At 61.5% G+C, this 13306-nt stretch overlaps 2 protein-coding genes across 2 annotated transcripts; one reads left to right on the top strand and one right to left on the bottom strand.

Annotated features, from left to right (window-relative positions):
- Positions 1-3176: 3176 nt before the first annotated feature.
- Positions 3177-6151, top strand: FUT7 (fucosyltransferase 7 (alpha (1,3) fucosyltransferase)). The gene is made up of 2 exons (XM_014949729.1): positions 3177-3286; positions 4885-6151. Exon 2 carries the CDS (start codon positions 4918-4920, stop codon positions 5959-5961), a length of 1044 nt encoding a protein of 347 aa, XP_014805215.1. The 5' UTR covers positions 3177-3286; positions 4885-4917; the 3' UTR covers positions 5962-6151.
- Positions 6152-8509: 2358 nt separating this feature from the next.
- On the bottom strand, positions 8510-11327 carry LOC106892504 (POU domain, class 5, transcription factor 3). Its single transcript, XM_014949728.1, has 4 exons — positions 11163-11327; positions 10617-10747; positions 9929-10093; positions 8510-9657 (listed from the first exon to the last, which is right to left on the bottom strand). Exons 1-4 carry the CDS (start codon positions 11212-11214, stop codon positions 9406-9408), a joined length of 600 nt encoding a protein of 199 aa, XP_014805214.1. The 5' UTR covers positions 11215-11327; the 3' UTR covers positions 8510-9405.
- Between the last annotated feature and the right edge of the window lie 1979 nt (positions 11328-13306).

A 13306-nucleotide genomic window follows, 5' to 3' on the forward strand; every position in this document is an offset into this window, starting at 1 on the left:
CTCTCCTTGTCCTGCCACAAAGTGCCATTATTCAAAAAACTTCTGGGTGAAACATTGTGCTGAGGTGAGGGAGGACAAGGGATGCCCGTGGGACGCGGTGGTGGAGAGGCACAGCATGGCCCTGGCTCCGTGCTCCAGGGCGGGCAGCTTTTTGGGAAGGGCTGCGGGGTGTGCAGGTGGCAGGACTACCTGACAGCCAGAGAACTGGGCAGGGGGCGTCCAGGGCTGGCTCAGCCCCTTTCCACCTGTCCCCTACTGGCACAAGTAATACAGGGGCAGCTGCGCTGGGATGACCCCAAGGTTTGCTGGTGTTTCTCTGGCTTTCAAAATACTGGAGAGATCTGGTGTCATGGTAAGCCGGGCCATGGGGGTTCAGCCAACCCCAGACCTGGCTCCAGTGGTGGCTTTTAGTTGGTCCCTGGGGAAGGACGGATGCATGCACCCTTGGTTCCTCCCAGGGGATTGCGTGTGGGTTGTCTCCAGCCCACACTAGAAACACCTCCAACCCCCTGTCCTGCAGCAGAGTGGGGCCCCAGCACAGAGGGGTGCAGAGGAGAGGTCATGGCTGGGGACATGGGCAACGTGAGCTCAAAACCTAGGTGTTCTGCCTCCCTCCCTCCTGCTGCCCCTGGGTGGGTCTTGAGCAGCTTTGCAGCTCCTCTTCTGCTTGGCATGATCACGAAACCCCGCGGGACCAGCAAGAGACAGACCCAGCAGCATGTCATGGGGCAGCACAGCCCCGAGGACCTGGTAGCCCATCTCCTCCATGGACCTGGGGGGCTGAGCACCTCTCAGGGGACTCCCTTACGGGATAGTCAAGCGTCTGTGTGGGGTCATCTGCAGATGGCAGTACCCACACACACAAAGGTCCCTGCCCTGTGCTGGTGCCATCTGGTGTTATCGGATGGTCCCATTGCCTGGCCTCAGGTGCTGGGGACTCCTGCTCAGCACACCTGGGCAGAGCTGGCACTGGGTCCCAGCCTGGCTTTGAGCCTCTGGCACTGCGCTGTGACCTCCCTGGGCCACCGAGGTCAGGGTGCCTGGACCCACCAGCTTCAAGTACTCCCCAAGCATTGTCCCTGCTGCCGGGGCATCCTGGAGCAGCATCTGGGCATGACAGCAACAAGTGCCAGGAAAAAGCTCCCTCATTCTTCACTATCCATCCTGCGTCCCCTGTGGAAACCTTGTGGTCACTGCTGTCCCCAGTGCTGTCCTCTGCGGAGGGGAATGGTTCCTTCCTGTGTGGCCCTGGTCACCAAGGCTTGCAGGGGGGGACAGGGACAGCAGCAGAAACAACGCTGGCAGCTCCTGCTGGGCAGGGAACGCTGCCTGTGGCCGGTGGGGTTGGGCAGGGCAGGCTGGGAGCGGTGCCCTGTGGGCTGACCAGCGCCCAGTATCTGGGCTCTCAATCACAGAGGGGAAGAAATGCAGAAAAGGGGGTGAGAGAAGATAACAGGAAACAGGGGACATGGCTGGGAGGAAAAACAACCCAGCCCCAGAGCTGCAGTTGGCCTCCGAGGGCTCCCAGGGCGGCACTGAAACCACAGAGCCCTGCTACACCCCAGTGGTGGCACGTGCTGTGCCCAGCTGCTGCCCGACCCCTCGCCTTGCCACCAGCGCTGCGGCCACCCTTGCTCCCAGAATCTGGGCAGCCAGTGGGAGCAAGGGTGCAGGGGGGTGGGGTGCAGACCCCAGGGGCACTTGAGCAGCCCAAGGGACCCCCAGGGAGCAGTTTGGGGTCCCGCTCCCAGCTCTGTGTGTGCTCCTGCCGTCTCCAGAGACAGCGCTGCATGCTGCGGGACTCCCTTCCCTGCTGCTGCCTCAGTTTCCCCATCTCTCTTCCCCTGCCAGGGCTTTGGGGGACACTTGATGCCCAGACAGCAATGCCAGCAAGGGAGGCAACCGGACATGTGGCCAGAGTGGAACAAGGTCAGGTCCACAGCCCAGGCACAGGAGGCAGCTCCCCATGCAGATGCCACCAGGGCACATGTGCCTGCTTCCCCTTTTGGCAAAAAGCATCCCAACCAGGGCAGGTGCCCGTGGCTTGGCAGCTCCTCTGTGTTGTCAGTATTGCTTTAGCTGACAGTTGCAAGATGAGTCAGTGGGAGCCAAAGTCAGGCTGGCATCCTGTTTTCAACCGGGCTGCGGGTGGCAGACAGGAGGCACCTTGGCGAGGCTGAGAGCAGGACCCTGCCTGCAACCCATCCCAGCGCAGGCAGGGCATTGAACCCCTGGCACATGCACCCATGGTAAGGCACGAGGGCCTTCCCAGCCCCTGCCAAGAGGGAATCACTCACCAACCTGGGTTGCAGTGCCAGGCTGAGGCTCTGGAGCTGATGCCCCCCTCCATCCCCACCAGCTCTGCTGTGGGTGGCAGCAAAAGCTGAGGAAATGCCTGGTTCCAGTCCGAACCAAATGAGCATCTCACTGTTTGGCTGCTCCTGGGTGATTTCAGAGGGAGCTGCATGTGCCAGGGATGTGCAGCTGGACCCAACAACCCTGCTTTCAATAATAATAATAATAGTAATAATAATAATGTATTAGTGGTCTCAGCAAAAGAGTGTTTGTGGGGTGTTCCTTGGCACAAAGCTGCCAGCCAGCAGAGCTGCCCCATGGGCTCAGCACAGCCCCACTGATCAGCTTTATCCCCTGCATGGCCATGGCTCCAGCAGGCAAACCGGAGACAGGCACCTTGGAAAACTGCAGCCCGGCCAGGGTATCAGTGCTCTGGCTGGCAGCTGGGACGGGAGAGGCACTTGGCAGAAAGGAGCCAGGATTTGGGCTCCATTTCAAACCTGGCACCTGGGAAACCCCTTTGGGGAACTGAAATCCCACATGGACCCACATACACCTCCCCCAAGGGGCTGTGGCCCAGCTGGAGGCTGGCAGTGGGAGCAGATGGGGATGTGCAGGTACAGAGCTATGAGCAGCACCTGCACTGGGAGCCTTTCCTGGAGGTGCCAGGGCGCTGCTGTGGGGCAGGCGCTGCCATGGGGCATGCACTGGGTAACAGCATCCCACCCTGGCGTGGGCCACCCACCCAGCCGTGGGCATGCACCCAGGGCACGCACCCAGCCGTGGGTCATGTCTGCCCACGTGGCACAGGGGAAGTGCTGGGAGTGGGCTGTGCCAGCTGCGACGCACAGCAGGAAGGACCCACTGTGGGGCCAGGATGAGGCAAAACCACAGAAAAGAGGAAGCCCTCGAGTGGCCCAGCCCAGCACAGGCAGCTGCCCAGGCAGACGCACACAGGCACCTCGCAAGCCACCGCAACGGCCCTTCCCCGGTAAGTCTCAGCTCAGCACCGCTGCCCACCACAGGGAGAGCGGCTGAGAAATGGGTTGGCTCCTGGCACTGCCAGAGCAGGGTATCCCGTCCCAGAGCACCCTCAAAATGGGGGGAACATCCCCGCTGCAGGGGGCCAGCAGGCAGAGAGACCCCAAATACCGACCTGTGTGCCATGCAGGGAGCTGGCAAAGCTTTCCCAGCCCTCCCTGCATCAGATGTCAGCTTTTTCTGGAACTTAAACTTAGCTTGTGTCTTTTAGCAGGACAGACGGAGCAGGTCAAGGCAGGGAAGGGATTTTTTGCAGCAAAGCTGCAGTGTCTGGGGTGGGAAAGCAGGGTATTGCTATCCAGGGGACTCTAAAGTCATGGAGGAACCAGCACAGCCCTGGCTGGCAGTGGGACTCAGGCAGCCAACAAGTTTTCGGAGATTATGTCAAAAGGGAAACTGCCTTTGGTGCTGAATGCCGTGGGCAGCCCCGTGGGTGCTGAGCCCTGCATGTGGGGTGGCATTTCCTGAGTGGGCTCAAACTGGTGACCAGTCCCCAGCCCAGCCAAGTGTCCCCCTCGTCACCCCCGCCACTGCTCTCTGTTCCCATCAGCTGGTTAAAGTGCAGCACCGCCGACAGAGGCTGAAGGCCACGGGGCAGAGGCCACGGTGCAGATGGGCACCGTGGCATGGTGAGCATCTCATGGTTGGGGTTCCCACCTATGCCTCACTGATGGCAGCCCCAAACGGCTCCCTGCCTGCAGTGCTCTTCCTGCCCTGCTTGTGGGGCACTGGCCAGCTGTGACACCCCAAAAATAAAATGTGTTTGGGGCATTGAGGCTGCAAGCTCCCAGCCTGCTGGGGCTCCCCATGCCCTTGGTGGCTGAGGAGAGCCCCTGGAGCCTGGGGAGAGCCCTGACATCACCATAGCAGGGTGCTGGAGTGAGGGGGCACTTCTCTGGCAGGACACTCCAGTCTGTCCCTGAGCAGGGTTTCAGACTCCCCAGTCACTCCCAGGGACACCCTGTTTTGCAGCTGGAGCCTTGCTGTGGGGCTACTCAGGCAGGACTTGGGGTGTTCCCACATGCCCTTTGATGTGTGGCCCCATCCTACAGACCCCCAGGCACCTTTCTTCAGAGCCTGGTTGTCTCAAGGTTGGCTGCATTTCACACTTGACCTGCCCTGGGCAAAGCAAGAGGGGTGGAGTGGGACTGTGGCTGTTTGTCAAGTGGGGAAACTGAGGCACAGAGCAAATACCAAGGAACACATCCCTCGTGCATGTAATGGGGAGTGGTGCCAGGCAGTTGGGGCGGGGGGGATGGGTGGCTGCTGCCCATTGGCTCTGTGTCCCCCTTCAACAGCGTCCCTGCCTGTTCCAGAGATGGAGACATCAGGGACCACAGGAGGGTGACACACAGCCACCATGGGGTGATGCCAGGTGCATGGGGGGCCCTGGGAGGAGGTGGGGACTAACATAGGGGCCAGGGGTGACACTCGGGCTCATGTTTTGTGGAGAAGCCCTTTCTCCACCCCCACCAGCCCCAGTGCCTCTCCACCACCCCTTGACCCTAGCAAGCTGAGCTAATGGCCCTTGGTGGCCTCTCCTCCCAGGCACCAACTGGAGGTGACAGCCAGCCTGGCAGCATGCCCCGAGCACTGCAGCTGCCACGGCTGCTGTGGGGCAGGCCCATCATGAAGGCAGTGGTCACCGCCGGGGTGTTTGTAACAACCCTCTGGAACCTACGGTACTTCCTCAACCCCTCCGAGGTCTCTGGTGAAGCCTCCAAGCACACTGAGCCGCTGATGGTCCTCGTGTGGAAATGGCCCTCGAAGCAGGTCCCCAACATCAGCGGGGATGTTTGCCGTGAGCTGTACGGCATCGTGGGCTGCCAGCTCACCATGGAGCGACAGCTTCTGGGCCAGGCAAATGTGGTGGTGTTCCCCCATACCAGACTCCAGCCTGGCAGGGACACGCTGCCCAAGGAGAGGCCGCCGGGGCAGAACTGGGTGTGGGTCTCCCTGGAGTCCCCCTCCAACACTAAAGCTCTAGCGGGATGGAACCAGACCTTCAACTGGGTGATGACCTACAGAAGGGACTCAGACATCTTCATTCCCTACGGCAAGCTTGTACCAAACCAGTCAGCCACTGTGAACATCCCCACAAAGACCAACTTGGTGTCCTGGGTTATCAGCAACTACCACAGGACTCAGAAAAGAGCTGAAGTCTACAAAAACCTCTCCAGATACCTCCATGTGAACATATATGGGAAAGCAAACAAAAAGCCTCTTTGCAAGGACTGCCTCTTGCCAACGACATCCAAGTCCAAGTTCTACCTGGCCTTTGAGAACTCCATCCACCAGGACTACATCACCGAGAAGCTCTGGAGGAACTCGCTGTTGGCTGGCACTGTGCCCGTGGTGCTGGGACCTCCCCGGGCCAACTACGAGCAGTTCGTTCCTGCAGACTCCTTCATTCACGTTGATGACTTTGGTTCCCTGGCAGAGCTGGCCACTTTCCTCAAGACTATGAATTCCAGCCGCTACCGGCAGTTCTTCTCCTGGCAGAAGAGGTACAGCGTGAAGCTCTATGCTGACTGGAGAGAGCGGATCTGCACCATCTGCACTGCCTACCCCAGCCTGCCCCGTGGCCATGTTTATCCCGACCTGGAGAGCTGGTTCAACACCTAGCATGGGGCTGGTTGTGCTGGGATCATCGGGGACGCATCTGGGTAGAGGATGCTGGGGTGGAGGGGAGCGTGGGTCACCCTCTTACAGATGAGGCTGTGGGGCAGGGAGGGATGTGGGAGCCCCGACTTCTCCCAGCTCAGCTGTTGCCACACTGGGAGCTTGAGCAGCTCTTGCAAAATGGGACTAAACCTCGCCACCGCCCCCAGACCCAACACTGACATACCTCACCAGGCTGCTGGCAGAACAAAAGGATGCTTTGGAAATAAATGCCAGTGCTGCAGAGGCTCTGCCTGTGCCACAGGGACTGGGCAGGGGACTGCTGGGGGGCTCAGGGCTCCCCAAACTTCTCCTGCGATCACTCTGTTCCCTATCACCACCTTCTGCTGAGTGGCAAAGCCCTGGTGGCAGGGGCAGCAAGGTGACGTTTCTGTCTGGGGTGGAGGAGATGAGCTCAGGGCAGCTGGGGGTGGGGGGGCAGCACCCCGCAGCAGGGATGGAGAGCACAGCTTCTGCTCCACCAATTCCCATCACAGCCTGGTAGCACCCATTTCCCTGACTCACCCCCCAGTCACAACTGGCAGGACACCAGATGCTCTTGAGAGCAATCTCAGCCCGCTCAGTGCCGGGCCGCAGCGGAGGGATGCTGTGGTTTCTCGCTGCCCTGCCGGCACGCCCGCCCTGCTACAGCAGGAAGCCAGTGAACTGCTGGCATCTGGAGTCTCGCCCGGAGCCTCGTTGCAAGCCCAGAGCAAAGCCGGCCCTGTGGGCACACTGTGGCACCAGCAGCCTGCTCTGTGTGCCTTTGGCACTGCCAAGCCCCTGCACGCCCTGCACCCCATGGGCACCCGCACTGCCAGCACACTGCAGTGCTGGACCCTGTGCCACGCACACGCTGCGCTGTGGGCACCCTGCACCATGAACACACCCCGCACCTTGGGAACCTTGCACAGACACCCCTGCACCGTGAGCACCCTGCAGCAGACGTGCCCTGCAGGTGCTGAGATCAGTGGCAGATGTCGGAGTTAGATGGTAGAACTGGGGTGTGGGACATGACTGCTCCATCCGTGCCTTCTTCTGGGCCCCTTGGCTTGGTGCCATCAAGCCCTGATAGAAATGACTCATTTTGTCCTGGCTTTGGCCCAGTTTCCCTCACTGCAGCCCCAAAGTTGCCCAACTCACCCTTGCCACCCCACAAGCTGCCTGCTGCCCTCCAGGATCTGGTCCCTGTACCCAGGGCATGGTGGGGCAAAGGCAGGTGGTGACATCCCCTTAGCAGAGGGGACATTGCTTCCCCAGGCTGGCACTTCACTGCATGCCCAGCCCAGCCCTGGCTGGATGGCAGTTTGACAGGCACGCTGCACACTTCTCTTTTATGTGGCTTCCGATTTCCGTCCCATATTGTTTTCTGGGTCAACTGAAAACAGAGCAGGAGGGGCCCCGAGTGCCCACAGGCAGGGATCCTGGGGAGGGGGTTTGGGAGTCCTGGGACTCCTTCCTGGCTGGTCTTTTGCTCGAGCAGAAAATCAGACAGTGGAAATGCGCAGCAAACCTCAAGGAGGTGACACTCTTCCCAGGGTTTCTGCTACTGCCCCTGCCCATGGCTAGCCTCCAGCACCCCCAGCCCACCCACCCCTAAAGTGCCAGGCGGCCAAGGGGGGGCAGTTTCCAGCGGGTGCCGTGCCTGGCCATGCCCCCACCCTGTGGGCAGGCAGGGACGTGGCCCTAGTCACCCAGACACTGGTGAGCCAAGGGGCTGGCACCAGCCAGCAGGGTCCAGAGTGCCCTGCGAGCAGCAGCCGGCAGTCACCTTGCTCCTGCCTGGCCTGCGGAAGCCAGACTGCAGGCCAGCCTGAGAGCAAACCCATCCTTTACTGGAAGCTGAGCTGAAAAAGGGGAAAAAAACCCCTTGGGGATTGCAGGCCGGTGTGGCAAACCAGGCTGCAGAGGTGATGGTGTGGAGAGCAAGGTGTCATCCCCCAGACATTGGGCTGGCACCAGCAGCATGGCCAGCATGAGGCTGCCCCAGGTGGAGCACGCACACAGTAGCATCCCTCGCCCACCTGTGCCACACGGGCATTCCCAAGGCAAGGACAGCCCAGGCTTTTTGTCCCAAACTGTCTCCACTGCCCACCCCGGGGCTGGAGCAGCCTGCAAGTGAGATCCCACTAGGCTTCTACCCTTCCCAACAGCAGCTATGGAAAAACCAGCTCCTCCCCACCCCTGACCACCTCTGCTCTGTAGGGGGACAGCCTTGACAAGCCCGTGTCCCTCCAGGACCAAGCTGCCACCATTCCTGGTAGTGAGCTGGGCTTCAAGCAGCCAGGAGTTAGTGGCATGTTGGGGACAGGTCAGTCTTATTTGGGTGCACTGATCCAGCCCCACTGTGCCCCACATGCAGCCAAACCCTCCCCACTGGGCTGCATGGTGCTGTGCAGGAGCAGGGATGCGAGGCAGGCAAGGAAAGGGTTAACTCGCTCTCATGCCCCAAAGAATTTATTAAATTGCCAGAGGGAATGTGATCAAGAAAAAAAAAAAAATAAACATCATCAACTACAGCAGGCTCAGAGGCACAGGGGTGCTAGCAGCATGGACAGGATGGTGTTGGCCCCCCTGGGCTGGGAAACCTGGGGAAAGACAGTCCCTGGGCAGCCGGGCTGGGGCAGAGGGACAACGGCTGGAGAGCAGAGAGGGCACGAGGGGCCCAGAGTGACGCTGGGCACAAGGGCTGGGGAGGACCCCCACCTCCCCCCAAAACAAGCCCTGCCAGCCTGCCCACGGGCAGGTGAAGCCCCTCCTGTGCCACGGGGAGCTGGGGCTGCGAGGGCTCAGCTCCAGCCCCAAACTCCAGCCCTTGGCTCCCAGGAGGGTGGGCAGAGCCGCCGGGGACACTGGCCCTGGGCACAGCACCCCAGCCCTGCTCTACCTGACAGGGAAAGGGCACCTGGGAAACTAGTCATCACTACAAAGATTTTTACTTTTTAAAAACTACAACCAAAAGCCATTCAAAAAAAAATAATAAAACCACCCCCCTCCCCCCCTCAAAAAAATCTAAAAAAAACTTTTTCCTGGGCCTTGCGGGAGAGCAGCTCGGCTGGGCTGGGGCAGACGGCTCCACTGAGTGCCCTGGGCACACACAACTTCAATGGGGTGCAGTGGTGCAGGAGCAGCTGTCCCCCAGGAGAGGTGAGAGGGGCCAACACTGCTGGGACCCGTAGACTCACGTTAATTTGGAAAGGCCGGGAGCAAGCACAGAGAGCGGGCACCATCTCCATGCCAGGCTCCCAGCCCTTCCCCTGCCCCTCGCACCCCAAAAGCCCTGAGGTAGCCCAGCGAGTGCCCAGGCAGTGCTGAGGGCAAGAGCGGGGCTGTGCCCGTGCCTTCTCAGGGCGAAGCTGCCCCCAGAGAACCAGCCCAGCCCCACTGTCAGCCCCCGCAGCCCCCGGTTCAGTGGTTGCTGTTGCTCATGGAGAGCCCAGGCTGCAGAGCTTGAGGGAACATTTCGGCTTTGTGGAAAGGTGGCATGTAGACGGGTGGGGAGGGTGCCAGGCTGTAGCCCTGGGATGTCACCGGGATGGGCAGGCCAGGGGGTACCAGGGATTGGTTCATGTCGTACATCACTCCCTCCGCCTCATTGCCAAAGGGCAGCAGCAGCCGTTTGCCTTTCTGACGCCGGTTGCAGAACCAGACCCGGACCACCTGCGAGGGAGGGGAAACAGGGAAGGGTGAGGGGGCAAGACCAGGTGATGTGTGGGTGACACCTTCTGGCTGGTGGCATCTCCACTGCACCCCGACCAGCCAGCACAGCAGCCTCTTTGCCACAGCTCCTCCTGGGGCTGGGCTCGGACAGGCCAATGGTGGCCACCAGCCCTGGCTGCTCTCCCGCAGCTTCCAGTATCAACTGGCCTGATGTGAGTGCTCACAAACTGCAGCAGTTTGGGCACTCACCCTGCAAACCCTCCCAACCTACGTCTTTGTCCAGGTTGAGGTCCTCGGCGATCTGGGAGATCTCCTGGGGACTGGGCTTCACGCACTTGCGGAAGAAGCTCTCCAGAGTCCCCTTCACATTGGTCTCAATGCTGGTCCTGCGCTTTCTCTTCCGGGCTTGGGCCAACACTTGCTCCGCATTGCACATCTGGAAATGAGAGAGAGAAGCCATACACTTGGTCACAGGGCTGGCAACATCCCCACCCCACCAGGCTCTGGATACACGTGCAGTGGGCTACAGAGGTGTGGGAGGGATGGGGACAGGCTTTGTCCCCATGACTGTCCACTGAGTGTCACCCTACTGCAACTCCTAGTGCCCCAGCACTGCCCGTAGCTGGTGCGAGGGGGTTGGACACGTCTTCCTGCATCCCTACAGGCAAACTGCACCTCCTGCTCATCCAAGACTCAAGCAGGACCTGGCTGCTCTGAGACGGGAGCTGCCACAGTTGTGCCAAGGTGACTGTGGGGGGATTGGGCTCCTCCCAGCATGGCAGAAAGTGATACGCAGTGGCTCCCCCCACAACCAGACTGAAGCCACGGCAGCGAGATGCTCCTATGGCATGGGATGCCCTCTGCTCCCCTCTTCTCTCCCAAAAAGCACATGTAAAAGGGAGAAGCTGTAGCTCACTGGCGTGCAGTAACCCTGCACGCTGTCCCTCCCCACCCCGTACCTCTTGCATGTTGTCCGTGTTCTCTGCCTCGTTGAGCCAACGCTGCAGCAGTGGTTTCAGCTTGCACATGTTCTTGAAGCTGAGCTGGAGCGCTTCAAAGCGGCAGATGGTCGTCTGGCTGAACATCTTCCCTGTGCAGGCAGCCAGGGTGTCACGTAACGTCATGCTCCTGCCCCTGCACCAGGAGATGTCCCCCACCACCAGCTCCCCAGGCTCCCCCCTCCAGCCATCCCCTGTCCCTGAGGATGGGGGACCACAAAACGCATTCTCCCTATTGCTTCAGCGGGGAGTTGTTCAAGCACTGAAACACTCTTCAGTAAGAAGCTGTAGGTATTTTAAACCATTTTCTTGTTATCAAACCCTTCCAGCCTGAGCCTGTACTTAACAGGGCTGGGAAGCCCTGGGGCTGGTGCTCGCCGCCTCCTTTGCAGGTCGTTAAGGAGCAAAAATTCCCATTGCCCAGGTGCTCCAACCCCCTCCCAGGCCTCTCCCCTCCCCCCGGGCATGGAGGGGAGAGGAAGATGAGGAACCTCACTGGACCCTTACCATAGAGGGTGCCCAGAGCCAGCCCCACGTCAGCCTGGGTGAAGCCCAGCATGATGCGCTTGTGCTTGAGGTCCTTGGCGAACTGCTCCAGCTCTTCCGAGGTTGGTGCATCCTGGCAGGGGCAGAGACAAACTGAGAGGGGACAACTCACACCCCGGGGCTGCCAAGAGCAGGGTCTGTCGGTGTGTCGCGGTCAGCGTGGGATGGGGACAGAGAGGACTCAGCTGAGCCTGTGGCAGCACCGACACCCACCAGCCACCACCGCCTCTGGGCGATGTGGCCCATGGAGTGATGGGGTAGGTGCCAGAAGAGTTTTCCCGAATCCCTGAACAAGGACCTCTCCTCAGGGATCCTAAAGTGCCTTCACCCCATCCTGCCCCACGCAGGACCCCCTGGACACACCCCCGACCACAGCACACTGCCCAGCTCACACCACGCTGGAGTGGCAGAGGCCCAGGGTGGCACAAGCACCCGGGGACAGAAAGCAGGTCCCGGGAGCACCCTGAGCTCCTGATCTGCCCCAACGTGCCCTGGGAATGTCCCTTCTACCCCCAGGCTCAGCCCCTCGTGGCCTGACCAGCGGCAGCACTGATGGACCCATTTGCTGACGATCCCAGCATCACCCCACTCCCGCGCATCCCACGACACATCCCCACGGGCCCCGCTATCCCAGGGGGTGGGCGCTCACCTCCCCACGGCTCTGGGGCACGGGGCAGCCCCTCAGCTGCCCCTCTCCCGCTTGCTCCCGGGGTGGGTGAAATGGCTCAGATGAACGAACTAACCGTGACTCGAGTGTAATTCGCAACTTCTTTGCCACGACGAAAAAAAAACCACCTCCCTTCTGGAAAGCTGCTTACTCAGGGGCTTCCCTTCCTCCCTGAAGTGCAGCCATCAACTGCTGCGGGGATATTTTGTAAACTTTTACCCGATTCCCACATTTGCAGCGTAATTTCATATTTTACAGACGTCCCTCCTGCCACCAAGTCTCGGCTTTTAATTCCTGGCGTATACTGGCAGCAAAAATCCCGGAGCATCCCTGCCACGGGGAACACTCACCCCTCCTCAGCTGCGAAAAATCGTTCCTCCTAACCCGCACCCAGCGCGGCAGGCTGCCAGCCGGGGGACCCGCACCCCCACGCTCCCCTCGTGCGGGGGACTTCCCGAATCCCCGCGGCACGGACCCCGCACAGCTCCCCGCAAACCCACCCAACGCGCTCAAGAACCCTGCAACAATCTGCTGCCGCTCCCCCCGAGGCGTGCTTGCCTGGGAGGGAAGGGATGATGTTATGGCTGTATTTAAAAATATTAAAAACTAACCCAAAATACAGCTAGCAGTCATGCTGCTAACTACCCGAGGCTCCCCCCGCCGAGGCCCCGGGCTGGCTCTGCCCGCGCCCCGGCAGCCGTCGGGGTCCGCGGAGCCCTGATCGGGGCAGCGGCCGCCGCCCCCGCACGGCCGAGGGTGGGGGGGGCTGCCAGGAGCCGCGCTGCACCCCCCCGGCACCCCCCGAGCCCCGCTCCGGCAGCGTGGAGGGACGACGGCCATGCGGCATCGCCTGAGGGGGCCGGTCAGCACAACTGAAAACTGCTCTCTTCAGTCCCCCAAACCACCTTTCTCACCCCAAAGCAGCCTCCCCGAGGTGCTCCCTAGACCCAACCGGGCCGAGCCCCGGTGCTGGGACACATTGGCACGACTGAAGGCTTCTCCCGGGGGCACCGGGCGGAGGGGACAGGCAGGTAGGCGCCGGTGGGTCCCTGCTTGCCCCTGCCCGGGCCGGGCCGGCGAAGCCCGGGAGTGGCCAGGAAGCTCCTTACCCCGACGGGGCGGCCGGCAGCGAGCCCAGGCTTCGTCCGTTGCCTCTGCACGGCGCCGGCGCACGGAGAGGACCGCGGTACCCCCGAGGGCGGAGGGCAGCGGGGCAGAGCAGCCCGTCTCGTCGGGTCTCACCTCGTCGCCGCTGTCGCTGGAGTGTCCACCCTCGCTGGCGGCGCCGCTGGAGCTGCCGCTGCTGCCCAGCCCGGAGAGGCCACCGGAGCCCGGCTGCAGGGCGGGGGGGCAGAGCTGGGGGCCGGGGAAAGCGGCGGCCGCGGGGCCGGGGAAGGGCGGGCCGGGCAGGGCGGTGCCGGCGGCGTTGGGGGCGGCG

The sequence above is a fragment of the Calidris pugnax genome, unplaced genomic scaffold, assembly GCF_001431845.1.
Source record: "Calidris pugnax isolate Ruff unplaced genomic scaffold, ASM143184v1 scaffold192, whole genome shotgun sequence".
Lineage (NCBI taxonomy): Eukaryota > Metazoa > Chordata > Aves > Charadriiformes > Scolopacidae > Calidris > Calidris pugnax.

What these genes read in the sequence shown, in the direction of transcription:
- FUT7 (XM_014949729.1), top strand. Translation starts at nt 4,918, where the DNA reads ATGCCCCGAGCACTGCAGCTGCCACGGCTGCTGTGGGGCAGGCCCATC.
- LOC106892504 (XM_014949728.1), bottom strand. Translation starts at nt 11,214, where the DNA reads ATGCTGGGCTTCACCCAGGCTGACGTGGGGCTGGCTCTGGGCACCCTC. An exon ending in ACACGGACAACATGCAAGAG is followed by an intron (nt 10,094 to 10,616) that starts GTACGGGGTGGG and finishes TCTCATTTCCAG; the next exon opens with ATGTGCAATGCGGAGCAAGT. An exon ending in ACCTCAACCTGGACAAAGAC is followed by an intron (nt 9,658 to 9,928) that starts GTAGGTTGGGAG and finishes CCTCCCTCGCAG; the next exon opens with GTGGTCCGGGTCTGGTTCTG.